This window comes from Tursiops truncatus, chromosome 13, assembly GCF_011762595.2.
Source record: "Tursiops truncatus isolate mTurTru1 chromosome 13, mTurTru1.mat.Y, whole genome shotgun sequence".
In the NCBI taxonomy this organism is placed as follows: domain Eukaryota; kingdom Metazoa; phylum Chordata; class Mammalia; order Artiodactyla; family Delphinidae; genus Tursiops; species Tursiops truncatus.
In genome coordinates this window covers 28,081,803-28,104,345 of record NC_047046.1, presented here as the reverse complement: position 1 = coordinate 28,104,345, position 22,543 = coordinate 28,081,803, and the positions used below count along the sequence as shown (strand labels likewise).

The 22,543-nt window shown below is 40.5% G+C and overlaps 2 protein-coding genes across 7 annotated transcripts in view; one reads left to right on the top strand and one right to left on the bottom strand.

Moving 5' to 3' along the window:
- Window positions 1–17,205, top strand: part of PRELID3A (PRELI domain containing 3A) — a 111,567-nt gene extending 94,362 nt beyond the window's left edge. For 2 of the 4 annotated variants that reach the window (XM_033837523.2, XM_033837524.2), the window contains one exon: window positions 5,604–6,059. In XM_033837523.2, coding sequence (XP_033693414.1) covers window positions 5,604–5,865 — 262 coding nt within the window. In that variant the 3' untranslated portion in view covers window positions 5,866–6,059. Of the gene's footprint in view, window positions 1–5,603; window positions 6,060–16,033 lie in introns of those variants that run through there. The other 2 variants (XR_012325293.1, XM_033837530.2) reach the window with 2 other exon arrangements.
- Window positions 1–22,543, bottom strand: part of SPIRE1 (spire type actin nucleation factor 1) — a 206,946-nt gene that overhangs the window by 20,005 nt on the left and 164,398 nt on the right. For all 3 annotated transcript variants that reach the window (XR_012325292.1, XM_073790478.1, XM_033837521.2), the window contains exons 7-9: window positions 18,999–19,085; window positions 17,693–17,822; window positions 8,381–8,553 (exon numbers count right to left, since the gene is read on the bottom strand). Coding sequence is in view for 2 of the 3 variants with exons in the window: in XM_073790478.1 (XP_073646579.1) it covers window positions 8,381–8,553; window positions 17,693–17,822; window positions 18,999–19,085 (390 nt within the window). In the remaining variant the exon portion in view is untranslated. The remainder of the gene's footprint in view (window positions 1–8,380; window positions 8,554–17,692; window positions 17,823–18,998; window positions 19,086–22,543) is intronic.

Genomic DNA, 22,543 nt, shown 5'->3' with positions numbered 1-22,543 from the left:
AGAAAAGCCAGCAAGAACTAGCATAATCCCCTTCTGCTTATGGAAGGTCAAAAAGGAAATAAAAGCTAAGAGTATCTCATAGGAAAAGAAAAACAGAGTCATACCAGGACTTTCCAGTAGTTATGAGGTGGGAGCTAGAAACAAACAGCAGAAACCATCCCCAATGCACATATTTCAGCCAACCTTCCCTAGAATCATTTTTACAGCCTAATTTCACGTAAGTCTGAGACATGTCCATGCCTTGCACCCCACTACTTACTGGTCTGAAATCCCCGCTCTGAGAACAGCCAAGAGCCTGTCCTGGGCAGGCAGGGCCATTGCAGGGACGGGGTGTGGCTCAGGGCCTCTTGGGATTTGCTCCCAGAAACTGTGGTTGGTCCTCTGGCCCTGCACGCCCACCTCAGGCAGCTGCACCCACTTTCAGACTACTTGAAAACTAATCCTACCATTAAAAAAATAAACTCAAACTGGATTAAAGACCTAAATGCAGAGGAAAACATAGGTAGAACAGTCTTTGACATAAATCATAGCAGTATTTTTTTGGATCCGTCTCTTAAAACAGGAAATAAAAGCAAAAATAAACAAATGGGACCTAATTAAACTTAAACTTCCTTTTGCACATCAAAGGAAACCACTGACAAAATGAAAAGACAACCTACTAAAGGGGAGAAAATATTTGCAAATGGTATGACTGATAAGGGGTTAATATCCAACATATATAAACAGTTCATACTATTAAACATAAAAAAAAAATTAAAAAATGGGCAGAAGAACTGAACATTTTTCCAAACAGGAAATGCAGGTGGCCAACAGGCACATGAAAAGTGCTCAACAGTGCTAATCATCAGGGAAATGCAAATCAAAACCACAATGAGCTATCACCTCACACCTGTCATTTTGATGTCAGAATCACTATCATCAAAAAACAAAAAAAAAAACCCCACAAATAACAAATACTGGAGAGGACGTGGAGAAAAGGGAACCCTGGTACACTACTGACAAGAATGTAAATTGGTCTAGCCACTGTGAAAAACAGTATGGTGATTTCTCAATAAACTAAAAATAAAACTACCATATAACCCAGAAATTCCACTCCTGGGTATGTATCTGAAAAAAACAAAAACACTAATTCAGAAAGATACATGGACCCCAATGTTCACAGCAGTATTATTTACAGTAGCCAAGATATGGAAGCAACCTAACTGTCCACCAACAGATGAGTGGCTAAAGAAGATGTGGTATATATATATATATATATATACACATACACACACACAAACACACATATACATACAATGGAATATTACTCAGCCATGGAAAAGAATAAAATTATGCCATTTGCAGCAACATGGATGGATTTGGAGGGTACTGTGCTGAGTGAAATAAGTCAGAGAAAGGCAAATACTATATAATCTCAATTATATGTGGGATCTAAAAAATATGACAAACTAGTGAATATAACAAAAAAGAAGCAAACTCACAGATATAGAGAACAAACTAGTGATTACCAGTGGTGAGGGGCAGTGGGGGAGGGGCAATAGAGGGGTAGGGGATTAAGAGGTACAAACTACTATGTATAAAATAAGCTACAAGGGCTTCCCTGGTGGCGCAGTGGTTAAGAATCCGCCTGCCAATGCAGGGGACTCGGGTTCAGGCCCTCGTCCAGGAAGATCCCACATGCCATGGAGCAACGAAGCCCGTGTGCCACAACTACTGAGCCTGCATGCCACAACTACTGAAGCCTGCACACCTAGAGCCTGTGCTCCGCAACGAGAAGCCACCACAATGAGAAGACTGCGCAACGCAATGAAGAGTAGTAGCCCTTGCTCGCTGCAACTAGAGAAAGCCCGCGCAGCAATGAAGACCCAATGCAGCCAAATAAATAAATAAAATTTAAAAATAAAATAAAATAAGCTACAAGTATATATTGTACAACACGGGGAATATAGCCAATATTTTTTAATGAGTATAAATGGAGGATAACCTTTAAAAATTGTCAATTACTGTATTTTACACCTGTAACATATAAAATTATACATCAACTATATATATAAAGTATTTACTTCATAGAAAGAAAGAAAGGAAGAAAGAAAGAAAACTAATCTTCACCAGGATTAGTTCCTGCCCCAGAGGAGTCATGGAGACACCCAGAAAGGAACCGGGGAGCGTGAGGTGTCCCTGTCATGTCCACTCCCGTTGACTAAACACTTTCTGCCTGGCTGAGGTGTTTCAATGGGTCTCTGACAACTCTTAACATTAGTCTTTTCTACAGCCTGGTCTGGTTTCTGAAATTTGCTTATTGTCTGCGTATTGTCTGATCCAAGTTACTAGTCTCTGACACTAAGTTAGGCCTTTTCTAGTTCTTGACACTAAGTTAGGCCTTTTCTAGTTCTTGACACTAAGTTAGGCCTTTTCTAGTTCTATGTCCTGACCAGTGACTCTTAATCAGGTCCTGGATGCAATGAGGTCACTGTCAGAAGTCCCGCAGCTTTGCTCCCGGGGTGGCACTGTCACTGAAGGCTGCCAGAATCGTCTCAGATGCCAGCCTGACACCTAAGTCACTTAACAGGAAGGCAAATCTCCTTCTTCCTGAAAAGAATCCCAGTGAAGGCATAGATACAGCTCCTTTGCTTAGTTTTCCTACTGAAAGCTTTGATATAGCTCCAATCAAAGCTTATCTTGACTTTTAAAACGTTACCTGGGACAGGCTAGCAGAGGTTATTAAAGATAAGCAAGAAACACTGAGGTTTAGAGTTTTAGGAAGAGAGAAAAAAATGATGGAAAAAGATCTGGTGTTGGGAGGTCTGGTTTAGCAGGGATTCTGCTACTGAAAAGTTGTCTGACTTTCTAAAGTTGGTCTCTATCTCTACTAGAGGCTCAGTTTTCTCACTGAAAAGTAATGACGTTGAACAAGATTTCTAAGCCCCTTTCCAGTTTAAGTTATTTTAAATTCAAGCATTCTTATATACTACTAGTTGAAATACTACAAAGTTTATGAGATATGAAGATTTTGGAGTTAGACTTGGGTTTCAAATCCGTCTCTATAATTTACTCTTTAACAATCTTAGTTCAAAGACAACACCTTTCTGTGTGTCTTGTTTCCTTATCTTTTATATAAGGATCGTAGCTACTTCTAGGGTCTGATCAATTTATAATACCTAAAGTATAACATAGAGTTGGCTCAATAAAAAGCAGATATTAGAGCTTTCTTTAAGGACCTTGGCAATATGTATCAAAAGCTATAAATATGTACATTCTTTCACCTAGCAAACATTCTTCTAGAAATATCCTGAAAAATAATTCAAAGCAAAAATGTATCATAAGGATGTTAACAATATTATTGTTATTTATAATAACAGAAAACTGGTAACAGCTTAAATGTTCAAAAACAGGGGACTGGTTAAATATAATATGGCAAATTATTATGATAGAATACCACACAGATATTTGGCATCATGTTGAAAAACGATTAATCAGATGGGAAAATGCTCATAATATTTTGTTAAGTAAAAAGCATGGGTTAGTTCCAGTTCTGGCAAAATGGCAGATTAGATAACCTATTCCTACGGCCTCAAGCAGGGTATAAAGTCTCTGGGTCACTACCAATAGCCCAGTTTCACAACTAGAAACTTTTAAGGACATCACTTCAAGCTTGTAGTTAATGCTGATTATTTAACTATTATAATTTAAATGCACAAAGCTGCTGGGTAAATCTAAGAGAAAAAAAAAATCCCTTTACTGGTTCTGCAACTGGAGGTCTCACTTGACAGAAAGGAAGAAAATGCATTTCCTTGAAGGAACAAAGGACGCACAGCATTAAGAAGACTGAGGGCAAGTCATCTCTCATGGCTCTGAACAGGATTAAGGAGTTTTTCTTTCTACATAAAGCAGCTGAGTTTATGTTGATAAAGTAAATAATCCATTAATATCCATTTCATAAGAATATCTGACTTATAATAATATATTGACTCTTTACAGGGAAATTCACTACTCAATGGGGAATATTTAGACAGGAACCTGCTCTTTGTGATAATCTGGGCCCAACTTTAAGTTAACCTCAAAGACAGCAAGGGGCAACAGGAACTTTCTGGTGCACAATGCAGTCAAATGAAATATGTCTGCAGAGGTGAGCAGAGCTGCTACCCTGGAATGGTGGCAGTTACCTCTTAGTATGAAGTCTCTGTGGAAGAGAAAATTAAATGAGATCATGTACGAACGAGTTCACCATACAGTCGGTATTCTGGTGGCTGGAAGGGTTTTTTTGGTCTGTTTTTATTTTTGTTTTTGGCCGTGCTGCATGCCTTGTAGGATCTTAGTTCCCCAACCAGGGATTGAACCCAGGCCCTCAGCAGTGAGAGCCTGCAGTCCTAACCACTGGACCACCAGAGAATTCCCCTGGAAGGTATTTCTTAAACCTGAGGGAAAAACCTCCGGTGGAGAGACTGCAAGGCCAGCAGGAGACGTGTGATCGTGCACAGAAGCACTTCCTCCAGGAGTGAGTACGGTGCCCCGTCCACAGAGGGACGAGCTCAGTGTCAGGCGTGCTGGGACTTCCTAGGGGACACTTCCTCTGAGAATGGAAAAGGCATGAAGATGGGGAGGTGGCGGGGTAGGGAGTGGAGAGCAGGGCCTAGGCCCGCCTCCATTTCTAGCTGACCCGCCTTGTACTTCTACAGCTTTGATGTGAAGGAAAAGTTTTGGTCCTTAAAAAAAAATTTTGTAAGCCACTCAGTAAATGGGAGGGAAGGAGGAAAAATGGGGAAGTGGTAATAAAATTGAGGGGATGGAAGAAAAGAGTAAGACCAGCCTTTTCTGAGCTTCTTCTTTATTTGGCCCCCACTGTCCTCCCACTACAGGCCTGAGTATTAGTCTTTGTTCCTGTGCAACCTCCACCAGGAATGCTTTAGGCAAGTCAGAGAGGCAGGGTCAGTCCACTCCTCCGTCCCCAGGGGAAGTCCAGGCCAGTAGGGGAGAAACAGGAGACCGGCTGTGACCTGGCCTGGCACGTGCCACAAACAGCAGAAGCCCTCTGCCCACTGCTCTCCTCGCCTGACTCCTCAGCCCAGGTCCTCCCTCTCCCTGAGGCTTCTCCAGCCCCTGGCCCCCTGGTGGCATCACACACAGGTGGCTCAAAAGGTGCCTGGCAGGCCGCGAGCACTCACCAAACACGTGTAATGACTCAGTGTATGCTTCTTATTTCCCATTTGGATTATGAGCAAGGGGACAAAGCCTATCGCACTGCTGTCCCTTTACTGCTTACTGAAGGCATTTGGTAAATATTTAAATGGAAAAAATGGAGAGGCATTGGAAAAAAAAGAAGTTGGCGAAAAGGAAAAATAGGAGAAGAGTTAAAGAAAAAAGTGTGAAAAAACATTATTATAAAATGTGAATGAAGACACTGTGCAATGTGATGTGGGATAGATCTGTCTTAGTATCTGTGGCCATTTTTATAAGTGAGCAAATAGGACCAGAGATAAATCAATCTTGGCTTAGGAATTCCCTGACATCAGGAATCCATTAAGGTGGGGAAAAGAACACCCATCCATCAACTTAGAGAAGGCAGGACTCCTCAGCCTCTTTTCCGCTTTCATATTTATGGGCAGGACTGCCACATTCTGGAGCTGCAGGAGACCTCAGATGGAGGACACGGTGGAGGCTGACACAAAGGGACCTGTCTTCGTGTCCTGTCCACAAAGCAGAGCCAGAGCCCACGGCATGTTCCTCACTAACTCACACTGTAAGGAAACCCGGCTTGAGTTTCAAGGTGCTTCGTTCATGTCTATAGAAACATCAGATAATTGTCAGGCTTTTACAAGAGACATTTTTCTGAGTTGGCTTCAACCAGTCGGTAGATTAAAATCTTAAAGAGGCTAATGTTAAGAAAGCTTTTTAGGATGAACACACCTAATCTACCACAATTAAATTAAAGCTGAGTTTCATCAAAAGAAACCCTACGGAGCCTCAGAGAGGGCACCAAAAAACAAAACAAAACAAAAAACCTCTACTGAAACTGATTATTCACAAAGCCCAAGTTTGAAATATAGCTGTTTAAAATTAAAGGCTTCTGCTCATCTGTGTTTTCTAAATTTTAAAGTTTGAACATATTTAGAAGTTTAAAAATTCTATATTCAGGGCTTCTCTGGTGGCACAGTGGTTGAGAGTCTGCCTGCCGATGCAGGGGACGCAGGTTCGTGCCCCGGTCTGGGAAGATCCCACATGCCACGGAGTGGCTGGGCCCGTGAGCCATGGCCGCTGAGCCTGTGCATCCGGAGCCTGTGCTCTGCAACAGGAGAGGCCACAGCAGTGAGAGGCTCGCGTACCGCAAAAAAAATCTATATTCAGAAGTTCAAAAAAAAAAAGGAATGTAAGGCATTCTCACATTCAGCATCTTTGCCCTGCCCCTCCTTAGTACTTTAGAGCATCAGCTGTAAGGGAAGAGGACAGAGGGGCGTGCTTGCTCCACTCCTGGCCCAGGACCATTCCCTCTGTTCCAGAAATCAGAGATCCCCACCTTACTCCCAATCATGGGAGCCATGACTGCCCAGGCCTGGACCAGCAGCCAAAGACCAGGCTCAACACGTCTCAGCACTGTATTTCACATTCCCTTTCTAACTAATGGGCAGGCACGCAAACGCAGCCTCGCTCTGATTAAGAGAATTGTGTCTAGCAAATCATCTCAAGATTTGGATTTAGGGCATCAGCACAATATTTTCACAAAGAGGAAAACTAAGACAACTGCAGAGGCCGCCCACTGCCCTCCTCATGGCCTGGGCATTCTAGCTCAGGGCAGTGAAGGACGAAGAAAGGACAGGAAGGGGGTCCTGGACACGGGATGGCGTGCTCGCTGCACCAGACACAGGTGCTCCCAGCAGACTCTGCAAGGGCGGCACTGGTGTCACCACCGTCCAGCTTGGTCACCTCCAGCCACACGTGAGAACTCAATGAACTGAGTTTTAAATTTATTTAATATAATTTGCATTTCAATTATCACAGTTCTAGTGGCTAACCACTAGATCTTCTTTTCATTTAAACTGTTGTTCTCACAGGTTAGCATGAATTTCTTTAAATATGTGAGTGTCTGCTGGGGATCAGGACCTGGGAATATAAGGTGAATTCCGCACCTTCCCTCCTGGGAGCTTGCACTTGGTGAGAGAGAGAAAAAAATGGATAATTATATTACAAAGGGTCAAGTGCTCTAACACAACAGACGGATCAGAGGGTTATTATGGAATCGGAGAGGAGCTGGGTGTAGACTGCACGCAGATGCACAGAGCGGAGCAACAGGGAGTGAGCAGGAAAGAACAAGGGACCCAGTGGGGCTGAAGGGTAAACTGAGGCAGAGTGATGCTGCAGGCACCAGATGGCGCAGGCTCTGACGCAGCTTCTTCAGGGACAGCAGCTTAGTCCTGTAAGTGGCAGGAAGCCTTCAAAAGGTTTCAAAGACAAAGACCCTAGTGGTATTTGCAAGATGGAATCAGGGAAGCTAGGAAGAAGGAAGATAAGATATGACTGATGAGACAGCGCATGCACTGAATTGGGCAGTAATAAGAATACTTCTTTACTATTCTTGAAGTTTGAAAAACATTTAGTGGCAAAATTGTTATTACTGATATTGCTGGATAAGGTGTGGAGACCGGTGAGGGCGTTATGAGAGAATAACCCCTCAAGTTCTAACTTGGATGAATGATCTAACTTGGATGAATGAGGAGAGAATGGAGCCAGCAACCGAGACAGCAGACAGGAGACTAGAAGCCTGCTGTGTGTGGCGTGGTTTGGCAGGGGGCGGGGAGATCATTTCATTTTATATAAGCTGACTTTGAGGGTCAGGTAGTGGAGACATACAATAGTGACACTGCGGACAGAGGCCTGCAGAGATCTGGGAGCACCCACGTCAGGAACAGGAAGGATCCGCAGGGCATGGGCACAGTGTTGGGGGACTTGTCTTTTGGTGTTACTATTACATAAAGAAGCAGCTTCAGTATGGGTGTGTGTGCGTGTGTGTGTGTGTGTGTGTGTGTGTTCTAGAGAGGGAAGAATCTATGAAGATGTTTTTCTTTTTCCTTCCCCAAAACAAAGGGAAACATATTTAAGAAAATATAGGTTTGAAAATTACTGACTTACTTTAACCCCACTGTAATCTAAGACTACGTATGTATGTCACAAGTTATTCTATAAACTACAGCCACTATATTGGCCTTTATTAAATAACAGTAAGTAATCCACTGTTTCATTTCCTGCTAAATGAATGAATTTTAAACCTAACTTTAATTGACTGAAAAATGGGAAGAGATTAAGTAACAGCTGGAGCAACACGAGGACCGGTCGGAGGGCGCTCACTTCCTGACCCCGAATCGGGACATGGGGGGCCGTGGGGACTCACCTCCGAGTCAGAGCTGTCCAGCTCGGCCAGAGTTGGGGCTTTGAGGAGTTTCTTCCGCTGCACAGGCACCTGCTGTATGGCACTTGCCCCATTTTCTTTTGATTGTGACGTTAAACCTCCATTCACCATCGATGATTCCAGGACATTCTTTGGAGATTCAGGGGTAGCTACCTCTGGTAAAACAAAGGTGAAAGCTTACCTTTTCTTGAGCACAGAAAGGTAGTCAGTGAACCAAACACACTGTTCCAAGTACCTGCACTTGGAATCACACCCGAGGTGATACGGCATTTCTACGTCATGCAAATACAACACAGAGGCTAGACACAGTAACACCTATGCATATACAACACTTGCATTGACATTAACTGTCAGATTCAAATAAAGGAAACCTTTAAATGAAAAATTATATATTCACATTTGTAGATAAAAATTTAGAGCTAGAAGAAATACTACAGATAACTGACTCAAACTTCTCTATTTTCCAGAGGCCCAGAGAGGCTAACTTTCCTTTTAGCCTCTAAAGAGCTAGTGATCTACAGATCAGAGTGATGGCATGCACATATGGCTGTAAGATCTGAAAGTGGTTTGATTTTAAAGTAAAAACAGCTAATAATCTATATGCATATAAACATGAACACAAAGACTCTGAGATACATTTCCTCTGATAAAGCTGATTTTGATTATACAAAGTGCAAATCTGGATGGGAAGGCAGTGAAAGAAATGTGGCAGCACAGAGCACAGAGCATGGAGTACAGAGTATAGACTACAGAACACAGAGCATACAGTATGGAGTACAGTGAACAGAGTACAAAATAAGAGTATGTAGCACAACAGGTAAACTTTAGAGTATACAGTATAGTTAAGATGCAGATGGTCTGGATTCGAAGTCTAGCTCTAGTTGTTTGACCTTGAGCAAGTTACTTAAACTTTCATTCCTCAACTGTAAAATGGGGCTAACAACAGAAATGGGCTTGTTGTGAGGATTAAATAAGTTAACAACTGCATATAAAATACTTTAGTGTGTAATAAAGGCAGTGCACAGTAAATGTTAGCAATTATTAACACTGACTTTTATCTCCATTTGTAAGTGAGTGAACCAAGGCTAAGGATGATTCAGCCAGTCACACAGCCAGCACGGCACAGCTGACACTGGAATCCTTGTCGGTACTGATTCTAAAAGGCCACCTTTTTTTGTAGTGGAGCCTGTAATCTTCCAATGCAAGTGGAACTAATTTTCTTCAGTATTTCAATAACTAATAATTTTAATAACTAACTACTAAATTAGAGTATTTAAAAGTGAGAAAAAGCAGTCCCTGCATGATTTAACTCACAGACCAGCCCATAACCTGGTTTTTGCCCATGGAGCAGTCTGTGAAACTCCCATGGTTGGGGGTAAAGGGTATGCTGGGCACTAAAAAATCAGGATTAATGCTTGTTTGTGGGGGGTGGGGGGAAGCGTTGTACCTGAAGTAACTATAAAATACAAGAATGTTCTATTTATAGTAGCTCCCCCCAACATGTAATAGTTTTATGCTTGAAGTGGAAGAGGTGGATTTCCAGATAACATTCAGAATGTAAGTATGTTCTAGTACAGCTTTCCTTGACATTATTTAAAAGAATTATGTGAGTTATTTATTATAAATGATGTATATCTAACTTAATATTCACAATTTCTGCATATTTTTAGATATCAAGAAGGCCAGAACTAGAACTGCCCTTGTGAACTACAAGGGTTTGAGTGAGCAAGAAAGGAATGAGGAAAGGAAAAAAGGAAGAAGACAGACTTGTCATAAATCATTTATCATTTTACATAAAATGTTTAACAGAAAACTTGACAACAAATGTGTTGACAACACATGAGTTAATTTTGTTACTACCTCTCCAGGTATTAAGTAGCTAGAACAAATATATGATTGGGGGATGGGGTGTGCTGAAGGGACAAAAGGGCAAAAGCAGCAAGTTTTTACAAAATTACAAAGGTTAAAATCTTTAAATAAACCTTTCATAAGGTGTAGAAAGCAGTAGGCTGCCACACTTACAAGCGTAATTTAAAAGTCTTCCAGAGAGCAAAGGAGGAAATGATTGGGCTAATTGATTAATTCCTATTCAAGAAAAAAGGTAATGTTTAAATATGGTCTTGAAGTATCTTTTGAAAAATCGTATTCTATAGCACACACTTTTTACACACTTCCTCCAGAGGTTCATGCAGTAGCGGCAGCCAGTCTTCCAAGAAAAAGCACACATATCTCCCACTGGTCCAACTATCCACACCCAACTGAGGCTCTGCCTGGAGACACAGTGAGCTTCTCCAGGCGGGTCTCACAGGTCCAAGCCAGAGTTTCCTTAAGGGTGAAGTCACCAGTGGTGTGTGGAGGAACATTAACACAGTTTTAATGGTTATATATTTAATGTTTCAGAAAAAATATAATTACTATATCAGATACATGATTTTATGGATGTTTTTGCTTAAGAAAATTTTAAAAGTCATTTATGGTAGATTTAAAAAGTTTGAACAGTACTGGTGGCACTTAAGTCTGGTAAAATCATGAGGGTGAGATCTGCACTGAAGTTTAGGGAACACTGTTAAGTGACAGTGGCTGCCATGAGCTAACTTCATTCTCAATGCAAGGGATCTGAGAAATTACCCAATAGCTCTCTAATTGCCTGAAGACTTTGCTGAGGTTGGTAACTGTACTTGAGCTCACTGACTCAAACTACTGAAATAAACACCTAGTATTCAATTCAAAGCTTTCGGATAAATGGAATTAATAGAAGAATATGTTATGTCCCAGTCAGGCTTCAGGATGATCTCCGTATGTAAGACTAAATATTGTGTGTGATTTTATCTAATACTGCATATTTGTAAAAGCCCCAGTTGAACACACTTTTAAGAGATATTTTTAAGTAGTTTGATTACTTATACTTTTCTGTTCAAATGAATGAATCCTCATTATCACTTCAGTGTATCTGATGAGAAAACCAAACCCTTGGATAAGACTTTAGACTTCTTCTATATAAGACAGAATTTCTGGTGATATTTATAAGTAAACAAACTATTTAAGATGCTACACAGAGCTTTAGAAGTCACATGCCTCAGGTTCAGAATCTAAAACACACAACCATGATATTAAATACCTTATGTAATAACTTCTATTATTACACAGTGTAATAATTATGTCTGTTAGATACACCCAGGCTGCTGCCTTATTTAGTTGGAGGAAATATGGCTGAAATAAGGATTGTATATTTAATATTTGCATCAGAAAAATAAATTATACTTACCTTAATTAATGTTGACTGGATTAACATTTTCCAATAAGAATTAGTATTTCTAAAACATACCTGAGCAGCAGAACATACTTCAATGTATCCTATTCTACACTTACGTGCATTACCTACACTACACGTTTAAATATTTACTCCTTAGTTAGCTAATTTCCCAACTTAGACAAGAAATGCATCCCGATCTTTGCATTTAGGTTAGAAGAATAGATCAGTCTTTTCCATTTATAATTTGGGACATTTAAATTGGTTAGTCAAAATGACACAATGAAAACACAAGAAATCGAGAATGAAGTGTGTGGAAATTGCAAAGTACACTAAGGTACAAAATAAATTATGGCAAATGATAAGCAGTGAAAGCAAATCAAAAATTTTTGTTGCTCCTTTACTTCGAGAAGCTCAGCACCAAGAGCTTTCTTCCCAACACAAGAACCCATCATATAACCTATAAGACACGAACACACCTACATACATGTGTGTGGGCATGCACGCCATCCAGGTCAGCCACCTGTGCCTACTTCACGGGAGACAGCAGCCAGTGTGCTTAGGCAGCGGCCACTCCCAGAGAGCCCGCCAGGGAGGAATATCTTTAGTAGATATTTAGAAGAGATGGATCTTAGTATGTGTTGCCAACTTTTGGAGATTAGCAGTAACACACATGTTCTCAAACATTTCTGAGTTTATTTTCCAGACCAAGTTTTTTTTTTTTTTACAAAGTTACTCTGCAAATCGTTGATAAAATAAAAATTGTCAAATGGATAAAGAAAATAGAAAAAGCTCCTCAGTGGTCAGTCAGAAGTAGTAAGTGAAGACTATAACATATTTATCTGAGTTTCTTGAAAGTGCAAATATTAGTCATGCCTAAGAGAACTACAAATATACACAGAAATTCAAAAAGCAGTTGGGAACTATTTTAGCAGTTGGAAGACACTCAGTAAATAGTCACAGACAGAACATGATATTAGAACTCTCTGGCTCTTTAAATATGAATTTGTATGTAAGATATGCCAACAGTTCCATGGCATGTAAAAGAAAATTCTGGAAGGAAATACTAGTGCCAATATCTTATCTCATTTTGCATTCAAAACAGCAGCTTCCAAAGTCTAAAATTCTAACGTGCAAAACATTTTATTGGGACTAAGCTGGCTTTGCAAATTTGCTCATATATAATTTAAAAATTCAATTTAAAAGGGGGGCTGATTTTACAGGTCAAATTTAATCATTAATAGCTACTTGTTTCACTATTAGTCCCTGTCTATTTAACAGAAGGGCTCTAAACGTGTCCTACAAACCCGGGACATATGATTATATTTTACAACCAAAGCCATTACAACGCTCATGTGTTTTTAGACTCTTAATCAGCACAAAGAACCAGCGTGACAAGGCCCTACGCACAGGAGCACTGGGTACGCAGATAGCTCTTGGCCCTCAACTGAGGAGCAGTCGTCCTCTGAAGCAGCTGACAGTTCTGAGTTCAGCTACCTGAATAACTGAGTGCTTTAGAGAGTAAGAAGTGTCAAAACTTTGTTTCTTGAAAGTGTTTTCTATGCTCTGAAGGCAGAGTTCTGTTAGACTCTGACCGCTGCTTTATGAGATTGGGGGTGGGGTGGGCACTGTGTTCCATGACCACAAGTGTCACGGTTCTTCCACAGGCTCTTGCAAGGCAACAGATTTATTACAGTTTTAATTTTTTTAAAGTATACTATTTTCAAAGAAACAGAATGTTTTATTTGACCACAGCTTAGAAGAAGCCTTTCAATTTTCTTTTTTGACGTGTTTGAACAAGCAGATGAATGAAATGTATTTCACAGAGACCACAAAACCCACGTCAGGTGTGAAAGTGCTTTTTTTTTTACCTGACAAGTCAAAACTGTAAGACATGCTAAGTGGCCGCATTGCTGAAAAAAGAAAACAAACAATAAAAAGAAAATAATTCAGCTGTTAGGATATACAGGGAAGATGAAAAAGGGAGGAGGGTTCAAGACCTGTGGTGGCACATTTCACACTTTAAGGCAGAAGGCAGTAAATAACAATCTGAAATACAATAAAACCATGAGTCTTAGTTTTAATTATATTACTAAGACTTGAAATGGAGTAACAATAAAAGAAAACAAATAACTTTTAAAGAACATGTGAAAAATGAAAGCATGTTAAAGATACAAACATTTTAGAATCATAGTACAGGACTTTAAAATATAAGAGTTCAAAAGAAAAAACTAGCCATGTTTTAAAACATGATTTTATGGAACATACAAAATCTTTAAAATTTAACAACAAATGTATTCTTAAATAATTTCAGGATGAAAATGTGGCTCTCTGCATACAGGTGAAACATCTTATCAAAAATCTCATTCAGGTACTACCAGCATCACAAAGTATCACTAATTCTCTATTGTAGGCAGTGTAACCTGGCAGTTGAAGCAAGGCCTCAGGAGCCAGAGAGCCTGAGTTTGAACCTCAGCTCTGCCACTTACTAGCAGTGTGATTCCGGGCAAGTTACTTAACCTCTCTGTGCTTCAGTTACTTCATCTGTAAAATGGGAATAATAGTACCTATTTCATGGGATTGTTATAAAAATTAAATGATTCCATACAAAAAAAGGTGCTCAGAATAGTGCTTAGCACATAGTAGAAGTTAAATAAATACAATCTCCTATGAATAAACTTATTTCTTTCCTGTTGAAATCATTTGTTTTAAAAATTTTATTACATATACTAAAAAACACTGAATTGTATATTTTAAATGGGTGAATTTTATGGCAGGTAAATTATATCTCAATAAAGCTGATTTAAAAAGGTTATTACCAAAGTTTGATGAATTTGGGTATTCATAAGAATGAGAATTACCTATTTCCACTGTAGCCCCATCCATCCTATGCCCCAGGTCAGGGAGGACAGGTGGCTCTGTGGTCAGAAGAGGAGAGAACCGCAGGTCCACAGGCTTGTCAGGCACAATGTCCCCCCAGCTCATGTTTCCGAGGCAGCCCGCATACAGTTCTAACACCCAAATTTAACAGAATGAAAGTATCTCTCCATATGCTTTTGGCAGATGTTTTTAAAGGAACAATTTACAACCCCAAATCTCATAGTATGAGGTGTTAGAAAAGGTGTTGGGAAAAAGAAAATGATAAGATATGAACAAAGACTGATGCAAAAGAATACTAATTTCAGACTTAACAGGAAAAAAATGGAGCTAGCCTGTAAAACAATAGGGAAATAGGCGAGTAAAAGACAACTTAGCCATGTGTTAGTAATCACATCCTTATAAATAATGCTGTGGGGCATATTTAACGACCTGGGAAGATGTTCCTGCCCCACATAACATTACATGGGGACATCAAACACTGTGCACACAGCTCTTGTCTCCACCTCATGACGCACAAGCTCCATCACAGCGCATGCCTCTGCTGGTGAAACTACGGGTAACAGTTCTTCTTTAAACATTTCCCCAATTTCTACAGTGGGTTTCTACTTGCAATTACATGGAGGGGTAAGGTTTTAAAGCTATTTAGGGAACTTTTCTTCAAGATAATTCTGCCAACTTTACCCAAACTCCCCAAGGGAAACTTTATAGTAAGAACCAATGTAGGTCTGCAGAAAGAAGAGCCCAAATCTCTTACTTTCCAATTAAGATGCAAGATCAATTTTAAAAGTAAGATTCTCATAGAACAATCACTTTCAATAACAGCTCAATTCTGGTTGTTGTGAAACACCAATTCATAAGGTTAAAATAAAATAAGATATACTATAGAGAAAATTGATATTTAATTATTCTAAAGTAGATTTCCTGCTAGTTAGCATCTAACTTGTTGAAAATGAAACAGAAGAATATGTATATGACAAGGGCATGTGATGCCCCTTCTATGCAACGTGCGGTGTCCCGTTGCTACCCACAAGGACTGCTGGTCTCCTGAACGCTCAGCCCTGGCCACCCCCATGCCCCTGACGGGCTGCTGTCGGCGCTGCAGGGGGAACATGTACCTGCTGCCCCGAGCCTTTCCTCTGTCAGTGCCTGTGGGCAGGGACTCTGACTGCTCATCTCTCTACTCCAACAGCTGACACGGCTGTTTAATAAACACTTGGAAAAATGAAGGAACTGTATGTCAAATATCATCCAAATCATACAAGCACGTTACGTCTGTCTTGTTCCTTTCTCTGTCCTGTTGGTGCTTCCACTGGAGTTTATAATCCCTCCTCTTTTCTCCTGAAAATCATGAAGCTTACTTTTCTCATGGTAATATATTTGTTTTGCCTTATAATTTTGTTGAAATCTTTTCTATTACCCCATTATTCCTTCTCAAGGTACAGTAATTTTTAAAAATCCGGTCTTAAGCAGCCGTCCTATAACACCATTTCCTTATTTTTCCATAGTGGTTCTTATTCTTTGAGGCTGTGGACCCTTTAGGAATTTGAGCAAAGCTATGAACCTCGTCTCCAGAAAATGCACATACATACACTTTAGGAAATACATACAAATTTGTTATATTTCAAGGGACTCACAGACCATCCTTAGGCTCATGCAAGGACTCCCAGAATAAGAACTCTCCATTTATGTCATGTATATGTTCTGGCTCATTATTATGTAAATGCTCATATGGATTTGTTTTAAACATCATTTTAAAGGGAAACACTTGCTGCCATAAAAATCAGACAGAGATAAATTCACACAGCCTGCCCTCACTCTGAAGCTCTGTACATGGAAGGTATGTGCTATTATTTCAACACCTCTGGGAGTACTTTTCATCACTGTCCCTGCAGTGGAGACCAGGACATAACAACCAACAAGACAGACGTGGGCCCTGCTGCCACAGAGGCCACAGTGTGACAGAATGGCCAAAAGTCAAACAAAAGAACATCAGCACGCAGTGACTGAGAGTCATGGGAGGCAGGGAGAGCCGCTGAAGTGGATGTGACTGACCAGACGGAGAAGAGGAGAGCCTGGGTCAGAGAGGGGAGGACTAGAGAGACCTAGAAGTAAAACCCACAGGGCTTGGCTGTTGGGTAAGAGCCAGAGGTGATGCTGAGCAATCTGTCCTGGGCTCTGAGATGGGGAACCAGGAGGAGACAGTTGGAGGAGAAACCAGGCGAGGTCACCGCTTGGCTGCGGGGCTTGTCGTGCGTGAGGGGCAAGGAGGCCCTGCTCAGCAGACGGCTGCACGTGTGGGTCTAAACTTTCAGAGAAACCTGCGCTGTAGGGCGGGAGCTGGGGAAACCAGAAACAAACCCTGGAGGAGAATGTGGTTGCTCAGGGAGAGGGAGCCCGGGATAGAAACCAGACGACTAAGCAGGGCTTGAAAGAGGCAGAAGAGGTCGGAGGAGAGAACCAGGAGACAGTGCCACAGGGTCGGCTCCTGTCCTGTTCAGGCACCACGAGACTGTTTCCCTGAATTCTTTGGGCATCTTTAATCTTACAAATTGGAGGACAGCTGCATCAACAAAAATGTTTACATTTTATAATATGGTTTTGCTCTAAATGAAAATCAATGTGTGCTTATAAAAAAATTAAACATAATAAATATAAAGGAATGTGAGTAATAAGTTAAGTGATATCAGTAATAATTGAGTCTCTTATCACATAATACCATATCTTCAAACCATAATTAAGACAATAGAAACCTGAAGTAAAACTATGTATCACTTATATTTCTAAACGGTAATAACTTATCCATGTATATGTATTACAATTTATAAAGTATTTTGACCATGATCCTATTTAATTCTTAAATGAAAGTCATAATGAAGGTGTAGAGGACTTTTTATCCCCCTTCTGCTGACGAAGAAATCAATGCTCACAGAGGTGAAGAGACTGTCCTAAAACCACAGCCTAGAGGTTGGCAGAGCTCTGTCCACTAGGCAGCGCGGTGCTCTCCTACACTCAGCATCACGGGGCAATAATTTCCTATTCCATGAACCTCAAGTATAGACTTCCAGCGTGAGGGTGTGTGTGTGTGTGTGAGTGAGAGAGGGCCCTGCAGACGGCAGTCTCTCACTGGGCTGCTGTGCTGTCTTCCAGTGATGCCCCGGACTCACCTAACCTGCCGCGTCTGGTTTCCTCTGGTGACACGGGCCGCAGCTTTCTTTCTGCTTTGATTTCTTCCAGGATCCTTTCATGGAGGCTCCGTGGCCGCGGTGGAGTAGGCTTCAGTTTTCTGGCTGAGGCCTTAGAAAAAATATAATGGCTATAGAGACTTGCTTGGGTAGTTTTCCTTATATAATTTTTACTGAAGTCCACTCATACAGTACATTATGAAATTATATTTTACTGATTGCAACACTGCTTGATAAAAGACCATTTTCAAGCAATAGGGAGATTACTGGACTTCACAGTGGTTCAGTCACATGTGCTCAAGTAACTTTAAGGAGTCAGCTTTGCTGCAGCTGTAGTCATGCTCCCTACGTGCTACTGTGACAGGCAATCCATTGAAATGTAAGCTGTACGTTACCTATTATGATTATTGTTTTTGAAAGTAATGTTTTTAAGTAAGTCATCACAACCTTCTTAGATTATTATCTTCGTTCTATAGTTGAGGAAATACAGGCTCAGGGAGGCCGATCAACTCTCTCAAGAGACATGTGGCCACTAGGTTGTGTAGCTAGTGTGCAAATCCGGGCCCATCTGACTCCATGCTCTTTCTGCTCCACCAGGACCCGCCTTCTTAAAATTATTTCCTATGTGGCCTCTTTCCCTTATTTTAAAAAGATTTATAAGAGGGATAATTATGTTTTAGATGTTCACAAACTGAGAAAGAAACACCATTCCTGTTCTAGTTACTGAACACACATGGGGTTTGAGAGGCCTTGGTGAGCACTGGCTGTGGAGCTGGGGGGAAGTAAGTGTAGAACAGAGGAAACGCAAACCAACATTCAAACCAGATCAGAACACCCTGATTCCATGGTCACTAGAAAGAACCCCGTCAACAGACGAAGATAATTAATACAAAAGAGGAGGTACAGCAGGGTGGATTTACTGTAAAACAGTATCAAAACGACAATTTAATCAAGGTGAAGTGTTTGTACCATAAAGTAAACAGGAGGGCAGCCCACACCAGGAACTACTTGGAATTATATTCAGCTGTTATTCTAGGAGGTATTTGGCCAGATTTTGCACCATAAACTCAGGTTGTTTGAGTTAAAATATCCTGAGACAGCCTGTATTGAATAATTTTAAGTACTTTTTTGTGAATTAAGAATGTAATTTACAGTTGGGCTTCATAATTCTGAGAATGAAAGCTCAGTGTAAATACTCCTTTAAGAGCTGAGTTCTAGAGGTCATAGGCTAGAGGAGAATACTTCATTATGTGCTCTCCAAACAAGGGGAATATGTCAAATTACATACTGGATTTAAAGGAGGTCTTGATCTGATGAAGTCCAGGATGATTTCATGAGCACTTTTTTTTAACCGAGGGGGAATATCACCATTCACCTGAAAGGAGACAAAAAGTAGAAGATTCATGTGACTACAGGTTTATCATTATAAGTTTCTGGGTACATATGTCAACATATGTCACTTCAAAATTACTGAAGTGGAATCTGGCTCCACCAAGGATGCATTTCAAATCAATAAAAATGGAGAGTAAATGGCTGAATGATTCAGAGCAAAAATAACTATGCAGAATTGAAGAAACTCCACGTCCACTTTAGTTCTACATTTGGGGAAATTATATGTAAGATGCATCCTTCCAACAAAAAGTTTCTACAATTATGAATGTGAATGGAAAAAATAATACTACGCTTAATTACTATATAATTTCAAGTGTCTTTGGGACTTCCCTGGTGGTCCAGTGGTTAAGACTCTGTGCTTCCGCTGCAGGGGGTGCGGGTTCGGTCCCTGGTCAGGGAGCTGGGATCTCACGTGCCAGGTGGCGCAGCCAAAACAACAACAACAAAAAGTCTTTTACCTCTTATTTTCATCCTTGTACAAAATCTTGGTAATGGGAAGGAGTGGGGACATGGTTCACATTCTTAGACAAAGCTGAGGCTCAGATCGAGGTGGTGTCTGCCCCCTTCACAGGGTCGGTGAGCAGAAGAGCCTGGCAGGGGCCTGGTCTGACTCTGACTCTTGCCCTAACATCCTCTCTTTTTAAAAGAAACAGGTTACAAAAATATTAAGAAATTTAAGAAAAACCCACCAAAAACCCCCCACCTAAACTCACATTCTGACCACTCAGAAGGCACTGTTGTGGTGACCATAAGTCATACTTATTTCCCAACCTCATATGAAAAAACAGAACTGCTAGGCACTTTCTGTCATTATTCTCATAAAAGATAGATGAAAAAAGAAATGTTAACAAATTACAAATTTAAAAAACTGATGAATACCTTAAACTTCTCAAAATCCAGAAAATCAGCATACTATTTTTATTATGAACTGCCCGAAAAACCTCTATAATACTTTTTCACTCTACTTTGGTGACCTACTCTTTATCTTGTCATATTTTAATAATTTTATGTTATCAATTTTATTGGAGAGAAAAAAGATAATTTGTTTATTCCTCTAGCACCAATAGTTGATATTTTTTTAATTTTGATAGGTTAGAAAGGTTTCTTTAAGCTTCACAATTTGTTATTGAAATGTCATGCCCAATTTTAGAGTTATTGTAAAATTTGGTCAAACTTTTTAAAAGTATTTTCTTATCTGAATTGGAAGACTTCAGGGCATGGACAGTTTTGTTATGTACTTCCCAATCTTAATTACTGTTTTAATTGCTCAGGATCATTAATCAATTGGTTATTAATTTTTTATTGCAGCTGTATGAGTTTTGATCCTTTTGTCAATGTCACTATTTTGTGTCACCTGAGAAATGAATTTAAAAAAAAAAAAAAAGAACCTGAACTGCTGCTCCCAGGCCCAGTGGCTGCCTCCCACAAATGCGACCACTCAGGGTGTGTGACAAGCCTGCTGACATCATCCACTCCCCTTTTCCCTGTGCCCCCCGCCCCCCAGTCCTGAGTGAGGACAGGACAGCCCTAAGGTTAGAGTTAGGAGTGAAAGCTGCCTGAGCTGAGCCACGCTTGTGACCACTAGTACTTGGTTTAAGGAGTGTGTGTACCCAAGCAGCAGAGTTGGGGGCCTACCGTGGCACCACTCTTCACCCATGGACTTCATGTTACACAAGACTTTTTAAAAAATCCTTATTGTATGAACAACTTAATCAGACCTTTCTATTCTACTCCTGAACAGGATAACACATATCTTTCTAGCTATTTTTTTTAATTGGCATTTTTTAAAATTAATTTATTTTTCAATTTTATTTTTGGCTGCACTGGGTCTTCATTGCTGCGCTTAGGCTTCCTCTAGCTATGGTGAGCAGGGGCTACTCTTTGTTGTGGTGCACGGGCTTCTCATGTTGTGGAGCACGGGCCGTAGGTGCGCAGGCTGAGTAGTTGTGGAGAGCGGGCTCAGTAGTTGTGGCTCACGGGCTCTAGCACACAGGCTCGGTAGTTGTGGCACACAGGCTTAGCTGCTCCGCAGCATGTAGGATCTTCCTGGACCAGGGCTCGAACCCGTGTCCCCTGCATTGGCAGGCAGATTCTTAACCACTGAGCCACCAGGGAAGCCCTCTTTCTAGCTATTTTTCGTATACTTTTATTTTAATGTTCTTTCCATCACAACAGCAGGGTTGAGTGAGGTAATGGAGTCAATAAGGCCAAGGTTGTGAGTTCCATTCCCCAAACAAGCACGTTAACATCAGTTTCCTCACTAGTCAGAAACTGGATCCTGGATCCCAATTACAAAATGTGTGTCAGTGCTCATGAGGGAGCTGCAGGCCAGTATTGATGTGAGTCAGTCAGTCAAAGTCCTTACTAGCAGGAGGAAAAGTAACAGCAAATTCCATTCTGCTGCTGGGTCAGTGAAATTACTTTTTTTTTAATATAAATACAGAACACACCCTGAAACAAGCTCTCTGAAGCTGCAACAATAAATGATTTCTAGATGAACACAAATAGTAGGCCCATAAGTAAATGAGACCAGTTATAGAACTTGATCTTACTTTTGAGCCACAATGCCTTAAACAAATAACTTCTCTATAAAAAATGTTTAAGTTTCTACATCTTTATTTTTCTTTTCAATTTTATTTATTTATTTTTGTACAGCAGGTTCTTATTAGTTATCTATTTTATATATTAGTCAATCCCAATCTCCCAATCATATATGTCAATCCCAATCTCCCAATTCATCCCACCACCACCAACCCTCTGACTATACATTTTACAAGGATCTTTCATTACACTGGACAAGTCTTCTCAAATAATTGGTTTATACTTAAGAAAAAAGAGGTTAAGACAATTAGAAATAAAATGCCTCCTCTGTTAGGCTTCTATTAATCAAAGAAAGACAAAGTTTTCAAGAGCTCAAAAACATCAGAAAAACAACAGATCATCTGATCAGGCTTTAGACCAAGGTAAATAAATAGAGGGAACTTGGTAATGTTTAAAAAAAAAAAAAAGACCTTTAATGAGATATAATTCACATATAAAATTCACCCCTTTATTTATTTTTTTTTGGCGGCACCACTCGGCATGTGGGATCTTAGTTTCCTGACAGGGATTGAACCCACACCCCCTGTAGTGGAAGCACGGAGTCTTAACCACTGGACTGCCAGAGAAGTCCAAAATTCACCCTTTTAAAGTGTACAATTCAGGGTTCTAAGTAGTCACAAGGTTTTGCAATCACTACCAATAACTTCAGAGAAATTTTATCACCCCAAAAGTATATGCTGCACCCATTAGCACTCATTCCTCATTCTTCCCTCCCCACAGCCATTGGCAGCCAATGTCTTACTGATGTGCCTACTCTGGAAATTTCAAATAAATGGAACCCCTCATACATTATGTAGCCTTTTGTGTCTGGCTTCTTCCACTTAGCATGTTTTCAAGGTT